Source organism: Leucopleurus acutus (assembly GCF_964270905.1).
Source record: "Leucopleurus acutus genome assembly, chromosome: 4".
Lineage (NCBI taxonomy): Eukaryota > Metazoa > Chordata > Mammalia > Artiodactyla > Delphinidae > Leucopleurus > Leucopleurus acutus.
Window position 1 is genome coordinate 49,220,299 of NC_139146.1, and position 22,258 is coordinate 49,242,556.

At 39.2% G+C, this 22,258-nt stretch overlaps 1 protein-coding gene across 1 annotated transcript in view; it reads right to left on the minus strand.

Annotated features, from left to right (window-relative positions):
- ADGRA3 (adhesion G protein-coupled receptor A3) overlaps positions 1 to 22,258 on the minus strand; it is a 119,093-nt gene that overhangs the window by 34,859 nt on the left and 61,976 nt on the right. Inside the window, exons 8-11 of the mRNA XM_082838361.1 lie at positions 16,250 to 16,414; positions 13,113 to 13,314; positions 12,025 to 12,180; positions 1,597 to 1,758 (exon numbers count right to left, since the gene is read on the minus strand). Of these exons, the coding sequence (XP_082694487.1) occupies positions 1,597 to 1,758; positions 12,025 to 12,180; positions 13,113 to 13,314; positions 16,250 to 16,414 (685 nt within the window). The remainder of the gene's footprint in view (positions 1 to 1,596; positions 1,759 to 12,024; positions 12,181 to 13,112; positions 13,315 to 16,249; positions 16,415 to 22,258) is intronic.

Here is a 22,258-nt window from a genome sequence, read left to right on the forward strand (position 1 = left end):
GGAAAATTAAAATTTTAAAATATAAGAAGGCAGAATTTTCCAAGTACCATATGCACAGTAGAAAATAACTGGTGGCTTCCTAAATTTTTAAGACTAAGGAATCTTTGCATTAGTTTTTGTCCCACAGATGAAACATTGCAAAACATCTTACTAAATTCAATTATATTTAGCAAATTATATTCGAAATTTTTTTGTCAAAGACATATATAATCATGATAAACATGTGAAACCTCAGTTGAAAGAAAGAAAACTGCCATTCTGAGATGGCCTTGAAGCCATATCGTAAGTAGATATATAGTTTCTCAGAAACCTTTTTATACTTTGAAATGGTGTGCAAATACCCACTATACTGCCCCCTATTATATCCTTGGGTTCTCAGAAGAACGAAGGAAGTTCTCTGTGCTGAGTAATAAGCAAGGCTGAAGCACAGGATTGCCAATGGATCTAAATGACCTGGAGGACTAAGTGTGGCCCTAAAACTGGCACGCTCATTTCAAGTAAGATCATATGCCTGAGAGGGCAACTACCCTGAACTATGTTGTCAAGATAGGAGTCATGGGCTTCCCTGGTGGCGCAGTGGTTGGGAGTCCGCCTGCCGATTCAGGGGACACGGATTCGTGCCCCGGTCCGGGAGGATCCCACATGCCGCGGAGCGGCTGGACCCGTGAGCCATGGCCGCTGAGCGCCTGCGGGTCCGGAGCCTGTGCTCCGCGACGGGAGAGGCCACGGCAGTGAGAGGCCCGCGTACCACCAAAAAAAAAAAAAAGATAGGAGTCATGCTAAGCCTCCATTTTGTTTATTATTCAGGAAAGTAGTCCTAAACTTAACTGAGCAAAAGGACCAATAAAACACAGTCTCATCAAAAAGGTTCCACTGATCAATGGAAAGACAGCAATCTTGAATTGTGTAAAATCATAGGAGGAGGTAAAGAACATTCGATGAATCCATTAAAATAGTTAGAAAATGAAAATCATGGGCCAGATCAGAATATGACTGCTAAAAGAATAAAGCATTATTTATTATATTTACGTTTGTCATATTTACCACATTTTAGAACAAAAAAGGAAGCAGTACACCAAGAAATTTAGAACAAATAAAACAATACTATTTAATGGAGTGACTATTACATATAAATAACTCATTATCCCAAGAGTGAAATTGACTGAAAAATGCCCATAGGTCCAGAAGGGTTGGGGATTGGAATCCTTGTTCCCTTTTGAAATTGAAACCTGGGCAAGAAATCAAGCACTGTTTCAAAACATCCTTCAGGGATGGGAACAGAATACCAGCTAGGGTGGACAGTGGGTATGTGACAGGAGGGCAATTCTATAGTGCTGTTATTTGTGTTGTAGCAAGTTTCAGAGGATGAGACAGTGCTAACCGTTCAAATTACAAATTAAGATAGCACTTTCCAGTTACCAAGAACACAGACTATTCAGAGGCAAAATTCTCTCTTAAAATGTCTAAGAACAGGAAATTCTGTAATAATCAGCAATAACAAAATACCCCATAATGGGGAACAGACTTATCTCTTTTGAGCTAGAGCTGCTTTACATGAACCTTTTCCTTAGAATTCTAGGCTAACGTTGCACTTACTGTTGAATAAACATGAGCTCCGTTTGCTAGCCGGTACGTGGCGATGCGCTGTAGACACTGAACGATCCTACTGCAGGCTTTAGCTTCCCTCTGCGCCAGCCCCAGGACACGATCGTCAGCCAACATGATGTTACTTGCAATGTCAACCATCACATCACCGAGCTAGCAGGCGTGCAGGAGAGAAAAGGAAGCTCTTTAAAGCCAACGCAGGCGGCTTAACATCATCAAAATCCTAATGAGACACCAAGATGGGCCTTCAGTCTACATTTTCACGTGAAAACCCAACAGGCATTTGACTTGCTTCTCATTAAAACATCTCCAGATGGGAAGAGCACAGTCAGTTATAACCATCTGGTAATATTTAGCTCACAACAGTACACGTAAGTAACCATCAAATCATTGGTGAAAAGACTGACATGCAGTACTCAAACTGATGAAGGATGGGGGCGAGGGGGAGAAAGGCGATTAAATTAATCAAGGGGAGGGAAAAGACGTCACGTGATTCTCAGAATAAAAAGATCTCGACTCTGTCTGGAAAAATACTTATCTTCCTTTTGCGTGTTACTTAACATTTTTATTAAGAAATATTTGCCACACATTGTCAATCAACTATACTTCAACTTAAAAAAATTTTTTTAATTAAAAAAAAGAAAGAAACTTACACTGGCTCCCTCTTTAGGATCCTGCCATGTTCAAAACTCTAGGTATGTCCAACTACTGCAAGTTCCCCATATGCGCTGGGCCATCACACGTGTCTATGCACATGTGGTTCCCTCTACCTCGCATGAGCTGCTTCTTGCTTTCCTCCCAACTCAAGGGATGGTTTAAGACCCAGTGCCACGAAATAAATGGATCCTAAGAAGTGTCCACTTTTCCACCGCTTGTTTCGTTTCATTTACTCAGTTCTTTTCATTAGCTCAGTTCATAATTTACAGACGTAAACATCTGTCGGGCAATGCCAGTGGAATGTCAATTGGCCGTTGTTGATGGTGACTTGTGTGTCCCATATCAGAGAAGTGCACTGAACAGTCCAGGCTAAGGAGGCAGCCTGTTGTCAAAGGGGTTTGCTACTGAGCAAAATATTCACAAGAGGGAGAGCCATGGCAGAAAGAACACAAGCATTCCAGAGGCAGCACCAGAGGATTTACAAACTGGCAGGTCCTCTAACCAAGAAAGAAGCATCAAAAGCCCCAAAGCCAAGCCAGAAAGCCAAGGCCGTTTCAGCAGACCTTTAGATCATCCCAGAAGATCCCAGCTGAGCTTGTCAACCCTGTTCTGCCTCCAATACTCTTCCCAGAGTGTATAACTATGTCAGCTGAGAGGGGTTTGGAAAAAGGTCAGTCCTTTCCACCCATGGTTCACTTCAGGAACAAGACAAGCCTGCAGAAATCCACCAGATCCTACCCCCGGAGCCTTGGAGTGAAGCAACTGCAGTAAGAACAGGGGAAAGAACAGAACCACAGATCCTGACCGCGAGCAGGGCAGGCACCTCCCATACCTTCCTTTATTTGTGAAATAAGGATAATAAGCATCCTGTCTTTTCTGCATGTTGTAAAGATTAAGTTCCACTAATAACTATAAGACTCCTGGGCTTCCCCAGTGGCGCAGTGGTTGAGAGTCCGCCTGCCGATGCAGGGGACACGGGTTCGTGCCCGGGTCCAGGAAGATCCCACATGCTGCGGAGCGGCTGGGTCCATGAGCCATGGCCACTGAGCCTGCGCGTCCGGAGCCTGTGCTCCGCAATGGGAGAGGTCACAACAGTGAGAGGCCCGCGTACCGCAAAAAAAAAAAAAAGACTCCTGAAACCATGCCTGGCACATGGCAGGTACTCAAAACATAGTTATTCTTGTTATTTTTATTGTTTTTTATTTTCATTTCAATCCCAAAGTAAGTCTATTTGAGGATGACAGGCTCTAGAAGAAGTGTTAAGAGGGGTACATTTTTAAAGTCTATATGTTTATACATATAAAGAGGAACAATACATCCAGCAAAACTGCCACTTCCTCCTCTGGAAAGCCCCACCGCCTCATCCAATTAAAATATAGTTAACTGACTTCATACTGACCTTACCATCGTGTGTCACAATTCTGTCCTTATTTTAATTCCAATGTAAACATCTTGGGGGCAGGGACAGCACAACATCCTATTTATATCCGCACCCTTACTCATTAGTGTAATAACTCTTCGTATAAAAGCCAATAGCTGTACAATATCCATTCACTCCCTGACTAAATATTTTTTGAGGACCAAGGTGAACAAGACACTGTCCCAAGCAATGGAGATTCAGCAGTTAAAGAAACATAAAAGATCTGTTTTGGAGTTTATACCTAGTAAAGAAAATATATAACAAGTAAACACATTTTTAAAAAGTGACTAGGTTGTGATACCTGCAATAAAGGAAATAAGCAGAGTAGTATTTGATAGACAGTAATGGAATATAATTCAAAAACCCTATTCCAATAGACTCACATGTTCTCAAGAGGCATTTCACCCAAACCCAAGACATTAACAAGATCAAACTCTGTAGAATCCTGAGTCTGTTCACTTGACGCAATTTTTGAAAACATCAACACCTCGGAACATATTCCCAAAAACAACAGGTATGAGGGTACATTTCATTTTAACAGAAGCCCTTATTTCTGGAGTTATGAAGATGGGTAGTGACTCCTGAATATGTCAATCAGCCATTTATACAGCAACTGAAATAATAACTGCCACCTCTTGATGGGAATTCAGAGTAGCTGGACTAATTTGGTTATGTGTTTATCTCTTATTCTTAACTTTTATTTCAAATTTGTACGTGAAAATAAATAAAAACGAGATGATGTGGTAAAATATACCTACTGCAGTGGTCCCCAACCTTTTTGGCACCAGGGACTGGTTTCCTGGAAGACAATTTTTCCACGGACGGGGTGGGGGGGGACAGTTCAGGCGGTCATGCGAGCCATGGGGAGCGATGGGGACGGATGCGGAGGGATGGGGAGGGATGGGGAGGGATGCAGAGGGGTGGGGAGGGATGGGGAGGGATGGGGAGCAACACGGAGGGACGGGGAGGGACGGGGAGGGACGGGGAGGGATGGGGAGGGACGGGGAGGGACAAGGAGGGATGGGAGTGACGGGGAAGGATGGGGAGGGAGGGGAGGGACGGGGAGCGATGGGGAGGGATGGGGAGCGATGGGGAGGGACGCGGAGGGACGGGGAGGGACGGGGAAGGACACGGAGGGACGGGGAGTGATGGGGAGGGACGGGGAGCAACGGGGAGCGACAGGGAGGGACGGGGTGGGACGGGGTGGGACGGGGAGGGACAGGGAGTGACGGGGAGGGATGCGGAGGGATGGGGAGCGACAGGGAGCCGCAAATGAAGCTTTGCTCACCTCCTGCTGTGCAGCCCAGTTCCTAACAGGTCTCAGACCGGTACCGGTAAGCTGCCCAGGGATTAGGGACCCCTGCTCTATAGCTATAAGAAAAGAAATGACCACTGGCTGCAAAAACTTAGAAGATAAAATACAGGAAAATACCAATTCTCCTCTGAGGCACTACTCAAATATTTCTGTAGTGTTTAAAAAAATAAGCACAAGTACAAGTAGTTTCATAATTTCTTTAAAAGTTTTACATGTATGGACTTTACGAAAATCCAACATGAGACCTGATTGATACATCATCTCTTCCGAAAAACTATGTTTTGATCAAAGAACTACAGCTATGGGTCACTAGATAATGCCGGTAAAGGAATTTAACATGTGTTAATAATTGTAAAGAAGAGAAATATCTCTAAGAATGTACAGAGCTAATATGAGTGGTTGCCTTAGCTGAGAACAAGCTATTTTTCTCATTATTTCATTACAAATGGCTAAGAACTAAGGAAAGGGATTTGTTGCCAATATATTCCCTAGGGCAGGTAATCACGAAATGCTACACGCTTCTGTAGCTTGGTTACGGAAGTAGTTTTGAATCCTTCACAGTGGCAAAAAAGGACACAGAAAGGATAACAGTGCATGAAGAATTACACTGGATTTAAAAAGTATTCCTGAAATCTGACACACAGATATAGTTTAATAACTGCAACCAGCGTTAGGAAGCACTGTCTTCTCTGACCGCATTCCCTGAAGGCCACGCCAGCCACAAAAGGGTCAGAAGGAATCATGCACCTGCTCTTCCACCTGTCACACTAAACAGTGAGGATCAAATGAAAACACTCTGAACACACTTTATCCAAGATAAAAGGATAAAGAAATGAAAATGCCGCATTAATAACAATGAAATTGTTAAATGTCATCTGCTGTAAGAGACAGAATATTTCATGTTCTTTTCTGTATTCATGTTCAGAACCCTGGGCAAAATTAGTTCAAAAATCGTCTGTAAATTCCATGAATTTCTGATGTTAGTTCATGAAACACACAAGATAATACAGAGACTAAACTTGATGATATTTAATTTTAATGTAATAGAAGCATAAAATAACACTGCAGCTAGAATATTTATGTGCCTTGGAGTTAAGTACTCCTGGGTTAAGATTTCAACTGTCCTGTACATGTTAAATGCCCATAGCAGATTATTTAGCGTCTCCAAGACTCAGTTTGCCCATCTGTAAAATGAGACCAAGAACCCTATAAGAAGTGCCCAGAATGTCTCATTTCATAGTAAATTAAGGACAAAAAAAAAAAAAAAAAAAAACCAGAAGGCAAATATCTTCATTAAGTAATTCATGCAGTTTGAGAAAAGTCAAGAGATCCAGGCCCCTCCCCACATTTATGTTTTCAAGCACGAATCAGCAGGGGGTACCCTCAGCAATTCTAAAAACCAGAGAAGCAAAAATTACAGACACATGTATCAGCAGGGCAGTACGCTGGGCAGTTGTTTGGGGACAGCCATGATGGAGATGGGAAGTGCAGAACTGACATGTAGTCCAAACCTGACTAAATAATAACAAGAGCAGTTGATATCATTATTTAAGTTCAAGCAGTCTTCATGGTTTTCTCCTAATTACAATCTATTATATTGAGATCATAGCTATATCAAGGTATGTTATGTTGCCTTGATTACTTTTAATGAAGGAATTGCTCTGTTGTGAGAGTCAAGTTTTAAGAGTGTTATTTATGTCACTGTTAACTGGCTTCAGCATCCTGGGGGGCCTGGGGACCCCACTGAACGTGTCTCAGCTTGTTTAGTTAAGTAGTCAATATTCAGTGAGAGGTCTAATTGTGATGACCATGAGGATTGTGGCAAAGGTGAAAGCTCTGACGTCACTGTGGTACAGAAGTAAAGAGGATGATGATGGGGAAATGGGTGGGAAGGGAAGAGGGGAAAAAGCCTGAAAATAATGTCACATGGAATAAATGTTGCATTTATTCTCCATTTCTTTACAGAAAGGATTTGAGGCAGCCTAACACAATTAAAAAGATTATTTATCTTTTAATTTAAAAAGAATTAAGAGTGAGAAATACAGACTTGAAGAGACACAGATAAGTCAAAAATACACGTCAATGCAAATACCATATCATAACACTTACATGTGGAAACTAAAATATGACACAAATGAACTGTGTATGAAACAGAAACAGACTCAAAGACATAGAGAACAGATTTATGGTTGCCAAGGGAGAGGGGAGGAGGGGGAGGGATGGACTGGGACTTTGGGGTTAGCAGATGCAAACTACTACATATTGAAAGGATGGACAACAGGTCCTACTGTAGAGCACAGGGAACTATATTCAATATTCTGTGATAAACCATAATGGAAAAGAATATAAAAAGGAATGTCTATATGTGTGTGTGTGTGTGTGTGTGTGTGTATAACTGAATCACAAATTAATGCAACATTGGAAATCAACTATACTTCAATAAAAAAATAAAAAATTACATGTCAATGGCAGAGCTGCTGGGACTGGGGAAAAATTGATGCTTACTAGGTTTCTAGTCAAGGCAATAAAGACAATTTTACAATTAACAGAAAGAACATTTCCTCCAGGTAGACAAACTTGCTTTTATAAAAAAAATTCTTAGAACACGTGAAGAACACTATTCAAGGGCGGCAGAGTGTAATGGGCAACACCCTCAGCCATACGTTCACAACAAATGGAAAAGCTGAACTTCCAAGATTCCTCCAGTTCTCCCCATGGAAGCAGATTCTGTTTTTTTCTGATTACAGAAACATTATGTGCATCTCGTCTTCTGGAAGTATGAAGGTCTAAGTATTCTGGACAATTCTTATAAAAGTGAAAAATGCTAAAGGAAAAATGTTACCTTTTAAACGCACCACTGGTCAGTGAGAAAATAAAGGCTCCACCAGAGACTAACAGCAAAACAACAGGAATCCAAGGAGCTCTGAGGGTGAACTCAGCTGATCACCGACTATGCTTTGACTTCCACGCAGGGCCTAGGCCCCGCCAACACAGGCCTAACAGGAGAAGACCACTGCGTAAAGCTGATAACACAAAGGAGACACCCCCCAGGGTCAGTACAAACCAGCATTAAATTAGCCTCAAGAAAGGAAGGGAATGGCAAGGAGGCTTGAAACTTCCCTGTCTTGACCCTGGCATGAGGTGGGAGGTGAAAAAATCTCTTCCCTGACAATTTGTCAACACAAATCAACCTTCACACAGGACTGAAAGCAGAGTTCACCTTTTTTCTGTGGTCTGTAAAACCTCAAGCGAACAACTAATTTCAAAGTGACCCCCTTACCCCGATATTGCCCCTCGGCTCTTAGCAGCAGCACATAAATATCACGCTTAATAATGATACATTAGAGCATTCTCATTAAGACCGCTCATCACCAACATGAATCAGCACTGTTCTGGAGGTCCTCACCAACGTATATACAACCAGAAAAAAAGAAGGATGTATTTATTTTATATAGGAACAGAGAAACCAGCTGTTCTTTCCTGGTGACATAATTGTCTACAAAATCCCACATAACCAACTACAAAATTATATGAATGAATGCCCAGACACGAGGTCCACATGTTTTTAAAAAAAACCATAATCAAGGAAAACTGAACATGGACTAGGTATTTTATGATATTAAGGACTTAGAATTCATTTGGGTGATATAATGACAGTATCATGGTTCTATTTTAAAATTCCTTATAATTAAAAAAAAATATGGATGAAATGTGACATCTAAAATTTGCTATTAAATGTTCCAGCAATGAAAAAGACAGAAAGATACAGAGAGTGAGACAGAGAGAGAGAAGGTGGGAGGGATAGAAGACAAAGGAGATGAGTGGATAGGAGAGATGAAACAAGATTGGTAAATACTGAAAATTGTTGAAGCTTTGTGAAAGGTATTTTTAAAAAGTATTAATAATAACATTCCTTCTCCTATGTTTTTGGCATTTTCCAATTAAAAAAAAGTTTCTGGAAAGTTTTTAAAAAGTTAAACGCAAAGAGAACTTTTTTAAAAAAGCAAGATAAGGATGGAAAATGAAGATTCTACACTGGTTCTCAGAGCCTGTGCCAAAGACTTGTTGCCCAGCATCACCTGGAATTTGTAGAAATGCCAATTCTCAGACTCCCTCACAGACCTACTGAATCAGAACCTCAGGGCATGGGGCCTACCAGTCTGTGTTTAACAAACCTTCCAGGTGATCATGACACACACACACATTTGAGAAACCATGTGGTGATAGGATCAAAAGGCCAGAAGCTGGCTCTTTGAAAATCTTTACAGAAAAGTCTGACAAGTAAGATGAAGGAATAAAACATTAAAAATACCGAAAATGAAAAGGAAACATAACCATCAATACTGAAGTGATTATGTCTTAAAATGAATAAATGAAAGAACTTTACATTTTTAAAAATCTGTACATAAAAATGCAGTAAATTAGCATTAAGGTGCATGCCTCACTCACATATTTAAAATGAGAGCACAGGAAGGAGACTATACCATGTAACCAACTCTAATCTTCATAGACTTTCTCATCTTCTGAAATGGATATACATTTGTTTTCACAAGAGAAATCACTATCGTAAATATGGAACAGACACTGCCTGACAGACAACCTTCAGCTCTTTTTTTTAAAAGACCCCAGGAAACAAATCACTTAGATCTGGCAGTTTGATAGCTTCCAGCACCCACCTAAGACCATAGAGTACCACCCTGTGTTGGCTGGATTCAATCACAGATTATTTTAGTTATAACAAAATCCACAGCAGAATAACTTTTTGGACATAATAGAAAAATCAATTTAATTGTCCAATTATGCTATATGCATTTAAGGATACCTCAGCATAATTTTATGCAGTGGTAATTAACTTAAAATGAAGCCCTTAAAATGAAGCCTCATGATTGCCTCTTAATATAGTAATAGACAGTGAAAGCAATGGCCTGTAGTCTAAGTTTCCAAAGAATCAGATTTATCTGTCACTGCATCATAGGCAATATTACATTTATACCTCAATTGTTCAATCCTGAATAATTTTCCTGTTTCTTCTATTTATACTTAATAAGTTGCCATCATTTGTTTCCAAAGATGATTAAAATTTTACCTCCTGTGTTAGCCAGTGAAAGTGACAGCAATCTCCTTCAAACTAAGTTTGTAGGTAAGTAACTAAAGCAGTCTCGTGATTTTTTTTTTAAGGACCTCTTTCGTAGTCTCTGAGATCATAATAATGTTAAATTTCCCGACCCTATAAAAAGTACATCCTAGCTTTGCAATGATTCTGCAAAATAGTTTCACCTATATTTCTCACTTGCACACACAAACTTTGAACGTTACACAGGGCAAGTATCAACCCCCATTTTAAAAACAAAGGGCCCATGGTTAATAACTCACGAACCAGGTCCACTTCCAGTCCTCAACAAGATGCTTCCCCCTAAGAACATACTAAAGCAGCAGACCATTTTTTCCACACACCAGCAAACATGGTGGAATGTACTGCATTGCTCTTCCCAAGTTGGGAGGTGTGCAGAAGTCCCTCACACCAAAACAGGGCAGCATGGGAATAAACATCTATTACATGATGGCAAAATCTTTCTCCAGGTCCACATTCCAAATGTCATTCCAATTACTCTAGTGACCACCTTCCATGAATGACTTCTAATCATGTGGGCAGCTAACCTGTGATTATAATCAACAAGGGAGAGCAGTATTACCACAGAAGCAGAATTCACACGGCTCCTCCCAGGGCTAGAAAAATTTACCATGTGAAGCAGGCTGTGGCCCAAAGACACAATCAAGCAAGAGAACAGTTCATTAGGAAACTGTGGTCTGAAGTTCAGATAACAACACAGAAATGCTAACTCATCATCAAGTGGTCCGTTGACCTGAATCCTATCTACATACATGTCACTATTTTCTTTCCTTTAACAGCTACATCACATCAAGTAAAGTACCTAATGTACTAGGGCTGCAGTTTCAAAACTTACCACCAAAATGCAAGATATTAACAGATACTATACAAAAAAATTCCTTGGTTAAATGATTTAAGGAAAAAGGCATATTACTTACCTTTTTGCACATTAATGAATCTGAGATGTCCCACATAAAGAAATAAATTAGACTTTGTTTAGTCCAGTCTTTTCCCCACAGTACTTTTGGAATACAATGGGCAACACTGTACTAGAAAGTAAATGTTATACAGCAGAAACTTCTGGATTAGACAGCCAAGGTTCTTGGGTTCTGTTTTCAGCCCTGCCCTAACCTAGCTGAAAAACCTTAGGTAAATCATTTAATTTTTCTCTGGGCTTCAGTGTATGACCTAATCTAAGTTTCTTCTACCTCTAAAATTCATTTTTATGTAAGTGATTTTATCACAAGAGAAACAGTTTATATAAAGCTCTCACCTAGCTGGAAACTTAAAGTTTAAGAATATGTTAATCTGCATCTAAAAACTTATTCAAAACATTATTTGCTGCTCATTCATTCTGAAAACCGTGGTTTGTTGAAGTTTTCCCTTAAAGGATATCACGTGGACAAGCATATCACAGTTTTAACGTGGCCCCTTTTCAAAGCTATTAAATTTTCATAACTTGTGTATTTTAATCACATGGAATTTTTTTTTTAAGTTCCTAAAGTAGTCTTTCACTTCTCTAGGACATTCCAAAATCAGTTAAGCAATTTAACACAAGATCTGGGGGCCTAAAACTCTCACTAAGAAGGATGGACACCTGACAGTGTGGAGAAGAGAAATCCCAGGCAGCCTGAGAGAAGCAGCCAGGCTGACCTACAACGTGGATGCAGGACGTTGCTTTCTCACAGGCTGGCTGTGCCCCATCACGGTAATTTCCAAGAACTGACAGTTCACCTCTACTCTTCCCAACAAGTCACTATAATGGAGCATAGGTTTTTCAATGACAATTTTAGAAGTTAAAAGGTATATTTAGTTCAAATACAGCAAACATAAACAGCCTTTCAAAATACAGATTCAACCCTATCATATGACCGTTTGCTGATATGCTATATGCTACAAATCTGAACCAGAAAATACCTCTTTTGATTTTTCCTCTTTAGTAAATCTTCCAAATTTCTCTATCATTTCAGCCACAAATATAACATCCATCTTGTCAGAAAAGTTGGCTGCTTCCACAGTGTAAGCCAATAATTGTCGGGCTGTGGCCACAGCGTTGGTAAGGTTGAGGGGCATCTATATTAAAAAGGCAAAAAGAAGCACTTAGCAAAATGACGGACAAAATTTTGACATCCTACCTTTGCATTTCAAAACATGGCAATGAATTCAAATTTTTTATCATCTACTCACTATGACCTTCTTAAAGTGCTTCTCCAAAACTGAGAAGACTGAAATATTATTGGAAACTTACCTGAAGGAATTATTTTTAACTTGGAATGGAATATAACAGTACATAAATGGGCTGCACCATCTCTACCTAGCCAAATTCTATATATACTCAATTCCAATTGCCTAGTAACACCTTTCCCGAGTATTCCAGCCAGGAAGGATCAATATCTGGCCTGGAACTCCTGCCACATGGGAGCATGAATCACTTATTTGCCTCTTATCTGTACTGTCATGCACTGCCAGTCATGCTTCCCATTTGTTTATTTATTGACTTAAACACGACTCAGCACCAACCATTACAAAAAGGGTATATCAGGTGCAGAGGAACGTAAGAAAATGTGTAAGACACAGAAAGCACCTGCCAGCAGCTTATAATCTGCTACGGTTTAAAAAAAGACACACAGAAGCAGAGATAAGGAAAAGCATACGAATAGTACAAGTGCAACAAGGGATCCCTTGTGACAAAGGATTTATAAAAGGAACTAAAGGGTAGCTTCCCAGGTGCATTTGAAGGATGGTTGGGATTTTGCCTGGAGATACAGATGATGAAGGTATTCAGGCAAAGGCACAGAGTCAGGTCGTAACTGGAAAGGAAGAGTGATGCCAGAGATGCCCTTCTCTGGTTGAGAAGGACAGGTCTGATCCCAAAGACACAGTCCACTGAAGTATAAACACCAAATCCTATGCTTTACTAGTATTAAAAAAAAAAATCTTATGTATTTGGTGTGAGTACCACGTTTTATTAGCACCCTCGGCCGATCTGAAGACTTTCCAGTTACCTGATTAAACATATAAAGAACTCTAGTGACATCATTTGCATACTGGCAGCGAGAATAATCATCATCCGCCCAAAAGCCACCTCGATCACATCTGCGCCAGGCCTTTCTCTCATCCTGGGCGTTTCCGGGATAGATCCCACCGCTGTGGGTATTCCGAGTACACTGCAGATGTGCGGTAATGCCTGCCAGCGTTCTGGGCCACCTAGAGAGACGAAGACAAAATGGCCTAAGAGAACCTACGCTGACACTAGTAACAGCAGAGGAAAATCAAGGTTTAGAACATGTCACACAGAATCAGACAAAAATCAAGAAGAAACAAAACTCCTTTAATAATAAGGACCCCCCCCAAAATTTTTTTAAGTTAAAACGGACTAAACCGTTTTAAGCTACCAGCCAAGTGTATTTTATTACCCTAACAGAATATTTTCCTAAAATATTCTAAATATAAACAGACAGGGAAATTGTATCTTACCCAGCAGAAAAGAAAAATGGTAGACCAAATGGTCCTGCGTTTCTTTTTAATTACTGTTACTGTATTGCTGGCTTATAGAACCATTAGTTACATAAGGTCAGAATCTTATCCAATATAAATAGAACTTGCCCTGTCACAGAAGGAAAGTTAGGATATGTGTAGAAAAGAGCTACCATAGCAGGCCCAAGACTGCTCTCCTTAGAAAGGCCTGCTTGCAATGCCGGTCCTTCGGTGGCACCTAGGAACTTGGGGCTTGGAGTGTTCCCATGAACAGTTAACTGGTAAAGGTGATTCACTGTACCTAGACTGTCTGGACAAGCAATATGGTGTATGTAAGCACCTGCTTTCTTCCTGGGGGTCTGAAATTTTGGTATCAGGTAGGCAGAGGATGCCTACATGACCAGCCCCCAACAAGAACTTTGGGTGCTGTGTCTCCAGTGGGCTTCCCTGGAGAAGCCAGAAACACTATACCGAGGCTGCTGTCTTTTCAAGGCTGGAGGAGTAGTGAGCTCCGTGGGACCTTCCTGGGAGGCAGAGATAATCAAGAACCTTACACGTGGATCTCTCCAGAACCCACCTGTGTCTCTTTCCCTTATTATCCAGCTATGTATATTACTGGATCACTATATCTTAGATATCACTACAGCTATACGCTGAATCTCGTAAGTTCTTTTAGCAAACTTCTGCACTTGGCTGGGATGGCGGGAGGTGGGTCTTGGAGATGTCTAATACCATATACAACCGAATTTATCTGGGTGAAGCCCAGATAAATTGTACAGTCACTGTGCAAGTGAAGTGACTACACTGACTTGCTGGTATGAATCAGCACTAACTGGATTGAGAGAAATCTTTGTTATTTGAGCTCTATTTCTCCAAAACTGGGAATGAAAATAACATATTTGATAATATGTTATATGTTATATATATATATTATATATATGAGTCAGTTATAGCTGACTCATAACATATGAACTGCTAAATTATAATATCAGCCACACCAAAATAGAATGCATTATGAAAAACTATATAAAAGATGAAGCAAGACTAAACTAAATCTTATTAATGCAGGGGAAGTTGTAACTGTATAATATCTTCCAGAATGTCAAAAGATAAATAATTCATTAATCAGTTAAATGATTAGACTCTACTTCTATTTTTAAAAATGGAAAACCCTCCAAAACTATGAGTAAAAACAGAAAATCCACCATAAGCAGAAAACATACTATGACTATTTAATGAAGATGTTGAATTTAACAAAATTAACAAATGTTATATATTGCACCTTAACGTATACTTTAAATATTTAAATATTATAGATTAACAGTTAATCCACATAAAAAACTTATCCATTGGCAATAATAAATTATGATTTCCACACATTCATGTCAAGGAGAATTTTAAAAGGGGAAGGGGGAGGAGGACGAAAGACAATTTTTAAAAAATCAATGGAGAAGTAGCTGAGGTAAAGATGTTATTGCTTCTTTACCTTTGACTTGAAAGATTAACACCAAAGGGTTTTTTTTCTTATCCTTAAAAATCGAACTTACAGCCACAAGGCAGCAATACCACCAATCATAAGACAGCTATAAACTGGGTATTCAACAATCTTTATGCTGCTTTACAGAGCTACATATTTCCCTTCATTTATATTAACTATATAACTCATTGCTAAAATTCTAAACATAAAGAACTTTAGGTAAATAACATATTTAAAGATAATGTTTTAAAGCAACTTTGAAAGTAAGGAGAGTCTAAGGTAAAAGTTTTTAGCTCTCACAAATTCTAAACTTTCTACTAAAAAACAGCAAACAAATCACAGTATTTAACCCATTCTGATCATCTTAACAGAGTCCAACACTAGTGGCTCCCAGCTTTCAGACCACCCAACAGCCTTCCTTTCTCAAAGTCCCTCTTGCTTAATTGCCAGAAGAACCAAAGGGGAGGAAAAATGGTTATGTGTTTCTGCTAATTATGATGTCCACTTAACTGCCTACGGTTAAAAGTCAATTAGCACCACAAAACCTTCCAAAGGTCATCCAAAAAGAGCCCTTAAAAAAAAACAGGAAAAAAAAAAAAACAGGAAATGCTATTAGCACACTATTTTAGTAGAATTTCCAAACTGTTTCCTAAAGTAGTGGTTCTTAACTTTTACAATAAAACCACCTGATAAAAATGAACACTTCTCGGGCTTCGCTGGTGGTACAGTGGTTGAGAGTCCGCCTGCCGATGCAGGGGACACGGGCTCGTGCCCTGGTCCGGGAAGATCCCACATGCCTCGGAGCGGCTGGACCCATGAGCCAGGGCTGCTGAGCCTGCGTGTCCAGAGCCTGCGCTCTGCAACGGGAGAGGCCACAACAGTGAGAGGCCCGTGTACCACAAAAAAAAAAAAAACAAAAAAGAACACTTCTGGCTCAACTTTCAGAGACTTATAAATCAATAGATCTCAGATAAAGTTCAGGCACCTGTTTTTACTTTTAATCTCCATAAATGATTCTGAAATCACTTGTGGGTAGTCCTTAGATATATAAGGATATATATGTGAATAGACATACATTGCTCAAATTTTCTTTCTGAGGACAGGAGACTGGTCACATATGTCTATGCCTTTGAGAATAAAAAGACGAGGGGCCAGTCAGCCCTTTCCAGCACGCTCCATGTCACTGACCTGAAATCCCCTTTATTGTTTACCACCCTCTCGGGAGGACAGTACTGTGCAGAGCTTTCTAAGACCACAATATCGACGGTTCTCGTATTGTTCCCACGTTTGGACTGGACATGGCAGCCCCAATTTCCAGTCGATCCAGCCTGAATATTAGAAATGGTTAGGGCACTGCATGAAGAAAGAGTTGAAAGAGAGAGAAAATATGGTTAGGCAAGAAGGAAGACAACATGTGCTTCGATCATTCTTTAAGCAAACATGAATGTATGTCCTAGGACAAGCGCTTGCTTGCTAGATTAAAAATAATAATAATAAAAAAAAAAACCCTCCATTTAAGTACTTCAGCAGCAAGTCAAGACAGGCAGGTAAAGGGAGACCTAAAATACTACGGTAAAAGCTATAGCAGAAGAATGAATGGAGTGGCACTGAGACTTCTCCCTCCAAGAAAAGGGAGGGCAGGCCACCACAGGGAGCAGAAACCAAGTGCCAAGGCAGAAACATCATGGCACTTCCTTCAGCAAAACTAAAGGAAAGTCAATTTCTGTTTTGTATATAAGTTCATTTGTAACCTTTTTTTTTTTTTAGGTTACACATACAAGCAATAAAAACAGAAACAGACCCACAGACATAGAAAACAAACTTATGGTTGCCAAAGGGGAAAGGGGGGAGGAGGGATAAATTAGGTGTCTGGGATCAGTATACACACACTCCTATATATAAAATAGTAACCAGCAGGGAACTTCACTCGGTATTCTGGAATAACCTATTAGGGAGAAGAATCTGAAATAGATACATGCATACACGTATAACTGAATCACTATGCTGTACAACTGAAACTAACACATTATAAATAAACTATACTTCAATAAATAAAGAAAAAAATCAAAAACAAAATGATAATTAAAAAAAAACTAATAGTTTCCAAGTTATATCTACCTTTTCAGATCCATACTCAAGCATGAAGAAGACTAATATTATGAAGTGTGTAATTAATATTTAAGATGAAATATTTTGTGGAAAAGGAGTTAAAACCTGTTAAGTCTCTAAAGATTTAATAAATTACCAATTAATGCTTTAACAAAAGTAGCTTTCCATTTAAAAGTACACTTCAACTTATAGTAACAGTTATATTTCTAAATAGCTGTCAGAAAATTCAACTTTCAAGATGAAATCATAATTCTCTAATATAAAACCTATTAATTAAAGAGCAAATGTCAGAACCTTCAATTAAACTTTATTCCCCCCACATGATCTACTATACTTTGCTTTCATGTAGATACAAATAAATCATTAGACATAAAGCATGTATAATTTTAATTAACTTAACAAAATAATGCCTTGAAATTAAAACACATTTTTCTAGCTTCCTAAAATCATTAATGGCTATACAACAACAAATGTTCTAATAAAGACTTTGAGGCACTGTGATTCTGAACCAAAGAAAATATTTATCATCTTTACTAAGTTAGTAAACAAACTAAAACATTGAAATAAATATATTCAAGGTAAAATGACACAGAAGAGTTTGACATTAAATTTAAATAACCAGAAAGCCTGTCAAACATTATACTTTGTATAACTCTATCGAACTAGGAAGTATATAAAAATTTTTGGCAATAAAAAGCATTCCTTAATCCAGAGATCCCCAAATTTTCTTGGTTCATGGTTCCTTCACTGACTAGATAACTTCCACAATGCCCCTAGCCTCAAAGAAACACCTAGGGTGAAAGCAATCTACAGATTCAACGCAATCCCTATCAAACTACCACTGGCATTTTTCACAGAACTAGAACAAAATATTTTACAGTTTGTATGAAAACAAAAAAGACCCCAAATAGCCAAAGTAATCTTAAGAAAAAAATGAAGCTGGAGGAATGAGGCCCCCTAACTTCAGACTATACTACAAAGCTACAGTAATCAAGACAGTATGGTACTGCACAAAAACAGAAATGTACATCACTGGAACAGGATAGGAAGCCCAGAGATAAACCCATGCACATATGGTCACCTTATCTTTAATAAAGGAGGCAGGAATGTACAGTGGAGAAAGGACAGCCTCTTCAATAAGTGGTGCTGGGAAAACTGCACAGGTACATGTAAAAGAATGAAATTAGAACACTCCCTAACACCATACACAAAAATAAACTCAAAATGGATTAAAGACCTAAATGTAAGGCCAGACACTATCAAACTCTTCAAGGAAAACAGAGGCAGAACACCCTATGACATAAATCACAGCAAGATCCTTTTTGACCCACCTCCTAGAGAAATGAAAATAAAAACAAAAATAAACAAATGGGACCTAATGAAACTTCAAAGCTTTTGCACAGCAAAGGAAACCATAAACAAGATGAAAAGACAACCCTCAGAATGGGAGAAAATATTTGCAAATGAAGCAACTGACAAAGGATTAATCTCCAAATTTTACAAGCAGCTCATGCAGCTCAATAGCAAAAAACAAACAACCCAATCCAAAAATGGGCAGAAGACCTAAATACACATTTCTCCAAAGAAGAGATACAGACTGCCAACAAACACATGAAAGGATGCTCAACATCACTAATCATTAGAGAAATGCAAATCAAAACTACAATGAGGTATCACTTCACACCGGTCAGAATGGCCATCATCAAAAAATCTACAAACAATAAATGCTGGAGAGGGTGTGCAGAAAAGGGAACCCTCTTGTACTGTTGGTGGGAATGTAAATTGATACAGCCACTATGGAGAACAGTACGTAGGTTCCTTAAAAAACTAAAAGTAGAACTACCATACGACCCAGCAATCCCACTTCTGGGCATATACCCCAAGAAAAACAATTCAAAAAGAGTCACGTACCACAATGTTCACTGCAGCACTATTTACAATAGCCAAAACATGGAAGCAACCTAAGTGTCCATTGACAGATGAATGGATAAAGAGGATGTGGCACATATATACAACAGAATATTTCTCAGCCATAAAAAGAAATGAAACTGAGTTATTTGTAGTGAGGTGGATGGACCTAGAGAGTCAGTAAGCCAGTCAGAGTGCAGTAAGCCAGAAAGAGAAAAATAAATACCGTATGCTAACACATATATATGGAATCTAAAAAAAAAAAATGGTTCTGATGAACCTACGGGCAGGAGAGGAATAAAGACGCAGACGTAGAAAATGGACTGGAGGACACGGTGCAGGGGAGGGTAAGCTGGGACGAGTGAGAGAGTAGCATTGACATATATACACTACCAAATGTAAAACAGATAGCTAGTGGGAAGCAGCCGCATAGCACAGGGAGATCAGCTCGGTGCTTTGTGACCACCTAGAGGGGTGGGATAGGGAGGGTAGGAGGGAGATGCAAGAAGCGGGTATGGGGTTATATGTATACGTAGAGCTGATTCACCTTGTTATACAGCAGAAACTAACACAACGTTGTAAAGCAATTATACTCCAATAAAGATGTTAAAAAAAATGCAATTGACTATAACAGAATAAAATAGAAAAACAAAAAAAAACACCTAGGGTGGTTGCAATGACTAAATGCAATCCTAAAACTGTGTATATATGTCTTAATAACTTAGTAGCCATTTGGAAAAACACACACATCAATTAAAATAAGTATTTCATTCTTAACCACAACTACTTCCTAATGGGTTGTGCATGCCTATTGGGCACTCCAAAATTAATCAAACATTAGATACAGATCAAACAGTGATATCCATATTCCTTGTTCCAAAATTATTTTCACACACTACTTGCTTTGCACCATAGTAACTGTCAAAATCCCATTATCTAAAGTATGGCACCAGCAAAAGGGATGCAGCATCATGTAAATTCAACACCCTAACTGCCTGGAGCTGGTAGCTGTGTCGTGTCTCACTAATGTCCAGTATCACTATGCTCAAACCCTTATAATACCACACAGCACCTCCGTTAACACACTGTGGCACCCCAGGACACATTAGCATACCCTCTGGAGAAAACGGTCCTAACCCAACTTTCAGCAATACCTTCAATGTCTAAAACCAATTATCGGAACAAATTTTTCAAGAATCCTCAACACGACATATTAGGAGATTTAAGGAGAAGGAGGTAGCTTCAATTTCAGTGTCTAGGAAAAATACAAACTCTGATTCTTACTAATGAAGGATCAACGACATGAGGAGACCAATGAAGAATCAAGAGCTGTATGAGGTAAACCAGTCCAATAACCACATATTTCCTTTTCCTACAACTTCTTTATGATTCTGGGATTAACTCTGTGTAAAGGACTTCTCAGTCTTCATACGAAAGATTTTCACTTTGGTAAGTGTCCCTACCAACAAAAGAATGTTAGGTGAAGTTGCTATCCTTAGAATTAATTTTTTTGTAATGCTAAAGGAATTTAGATTAATTTAAACATGACTTACAGAAATAAATTTATAAAGTAAATCTAGTTACTTTATAGCTACAAAATTTAAGAGTTAAATTAAAGCTCTTGGAACTATATTCAATATCCTGTGATAATAATGGAAAAGAATATGAAGAAGAATATACATATAATTCAGTCACTTTGCTGTAGAGCAGAAATTAACACAACACTGTAAATCAACTATACTATTCAATAAAATTTAAAAAAATAAGGCTCTTTTATTCAGAAAAGGGTTCTATTACATTTCTAAAGCTTTATTGTTGTATTATTTGTCAATTATTGTCTACTCAGAAAATAAAGTGCTTAAAATATACAATTTGGGGACTTCCCTGGTGGCCCAGTGGTTAAGAATCTGCCTGCCAATGCAGGGGACACAGGGTCTATCCCTGGTCCGGGAAGATCCCACATCCCACGGAGCAACTAAGCCCGTGCGCCACAACTACTGAGCCCATGGGTCTGCGTGCCGCAACTACTGAAGCCGAGCGCCTAGAGCCTGTGCTCCGCAACAAGGGAAGCCACTGCAATGAGAAGCCCACGCACCGCAACGAAGAGTAGCCCCTGCTCGCCGCAGCTAGAGAAAGCCCGCACGCGGCAACCAAGACCCAATGCAGCCAAAAAAGTACATATATATACAATTTGGTAAGTTTTGACCTATGTATACACTTGTGAAATTATCACACAGTAAAAATAATGTAACAATTAGAATCTTCTCACTAGAACTTAATATTAAGTGCAAAGAACATATAAAAAACTTTCCTAACAATCTCATCCCCAATAAAAGAACTCTGCTTCTGGTAATAGCAGAGTGGCTCCTATCAAACCACCCTCCCTGCAATTAGCAGTTAGTTATAAGCTGTGAACAAAACTACAATATGATAACTATCTGAACACATGGAGAGTGATCCAAAGCAAGCAGAAACCAAAGAGGACCTGACAGTAGGAAGAAGGGAATGGCAGTGGGGAGTAACCAGGAAATTTTTTTAATGGCTTTTGCCCAAGGGCAGGCATTATTCAAATAGAAACTCAAAATCTTACCGGTTGAAAAATCAGAGGACAGAGGTAGAAAGGAGCCTGGCTGGAAGCCCAAACTTCTGCATATAAAATCCACCCAGCTCTTTAACTGACCCTGACCCTGACCCATGCAGACAGGGCAAACACCAAGCAGATTTCAGTGGCTGCCTAATACAGAAAAGCCAGATCTAGGAGTCTGAATTTAACCAAGGTAACTGTTCAGTGAAACAAAACTAGCTGTCTTGAGAAGAATACAAAGGAATCCAGAGTCAGGGATCAGCAAACTTTTTCTCTGAAGGCCAGATAGTAAATACTTTAGGCTTTGCTGACCAAGAAGCAACACTGAGAATATTATGTAGGTACTTTTATAACCATTTTAAATGTAACCATTTAAAACTATAAAAAAACATTCATAGGCCAGATTTGTCCCATAAGCTGTACTCTGTCTACTTTTCTATAGCAAATTATTCACAATGTCCAGGATACAATCCAACATTACCAGACATATAAACAATATTTTTTACATAGGGAAATATAAACCATATTTATAAGAAAAATAGTAAAGGTGATGATCCCAAGATGACCCAGATACTGGAATATGAAAGCAAGGATTT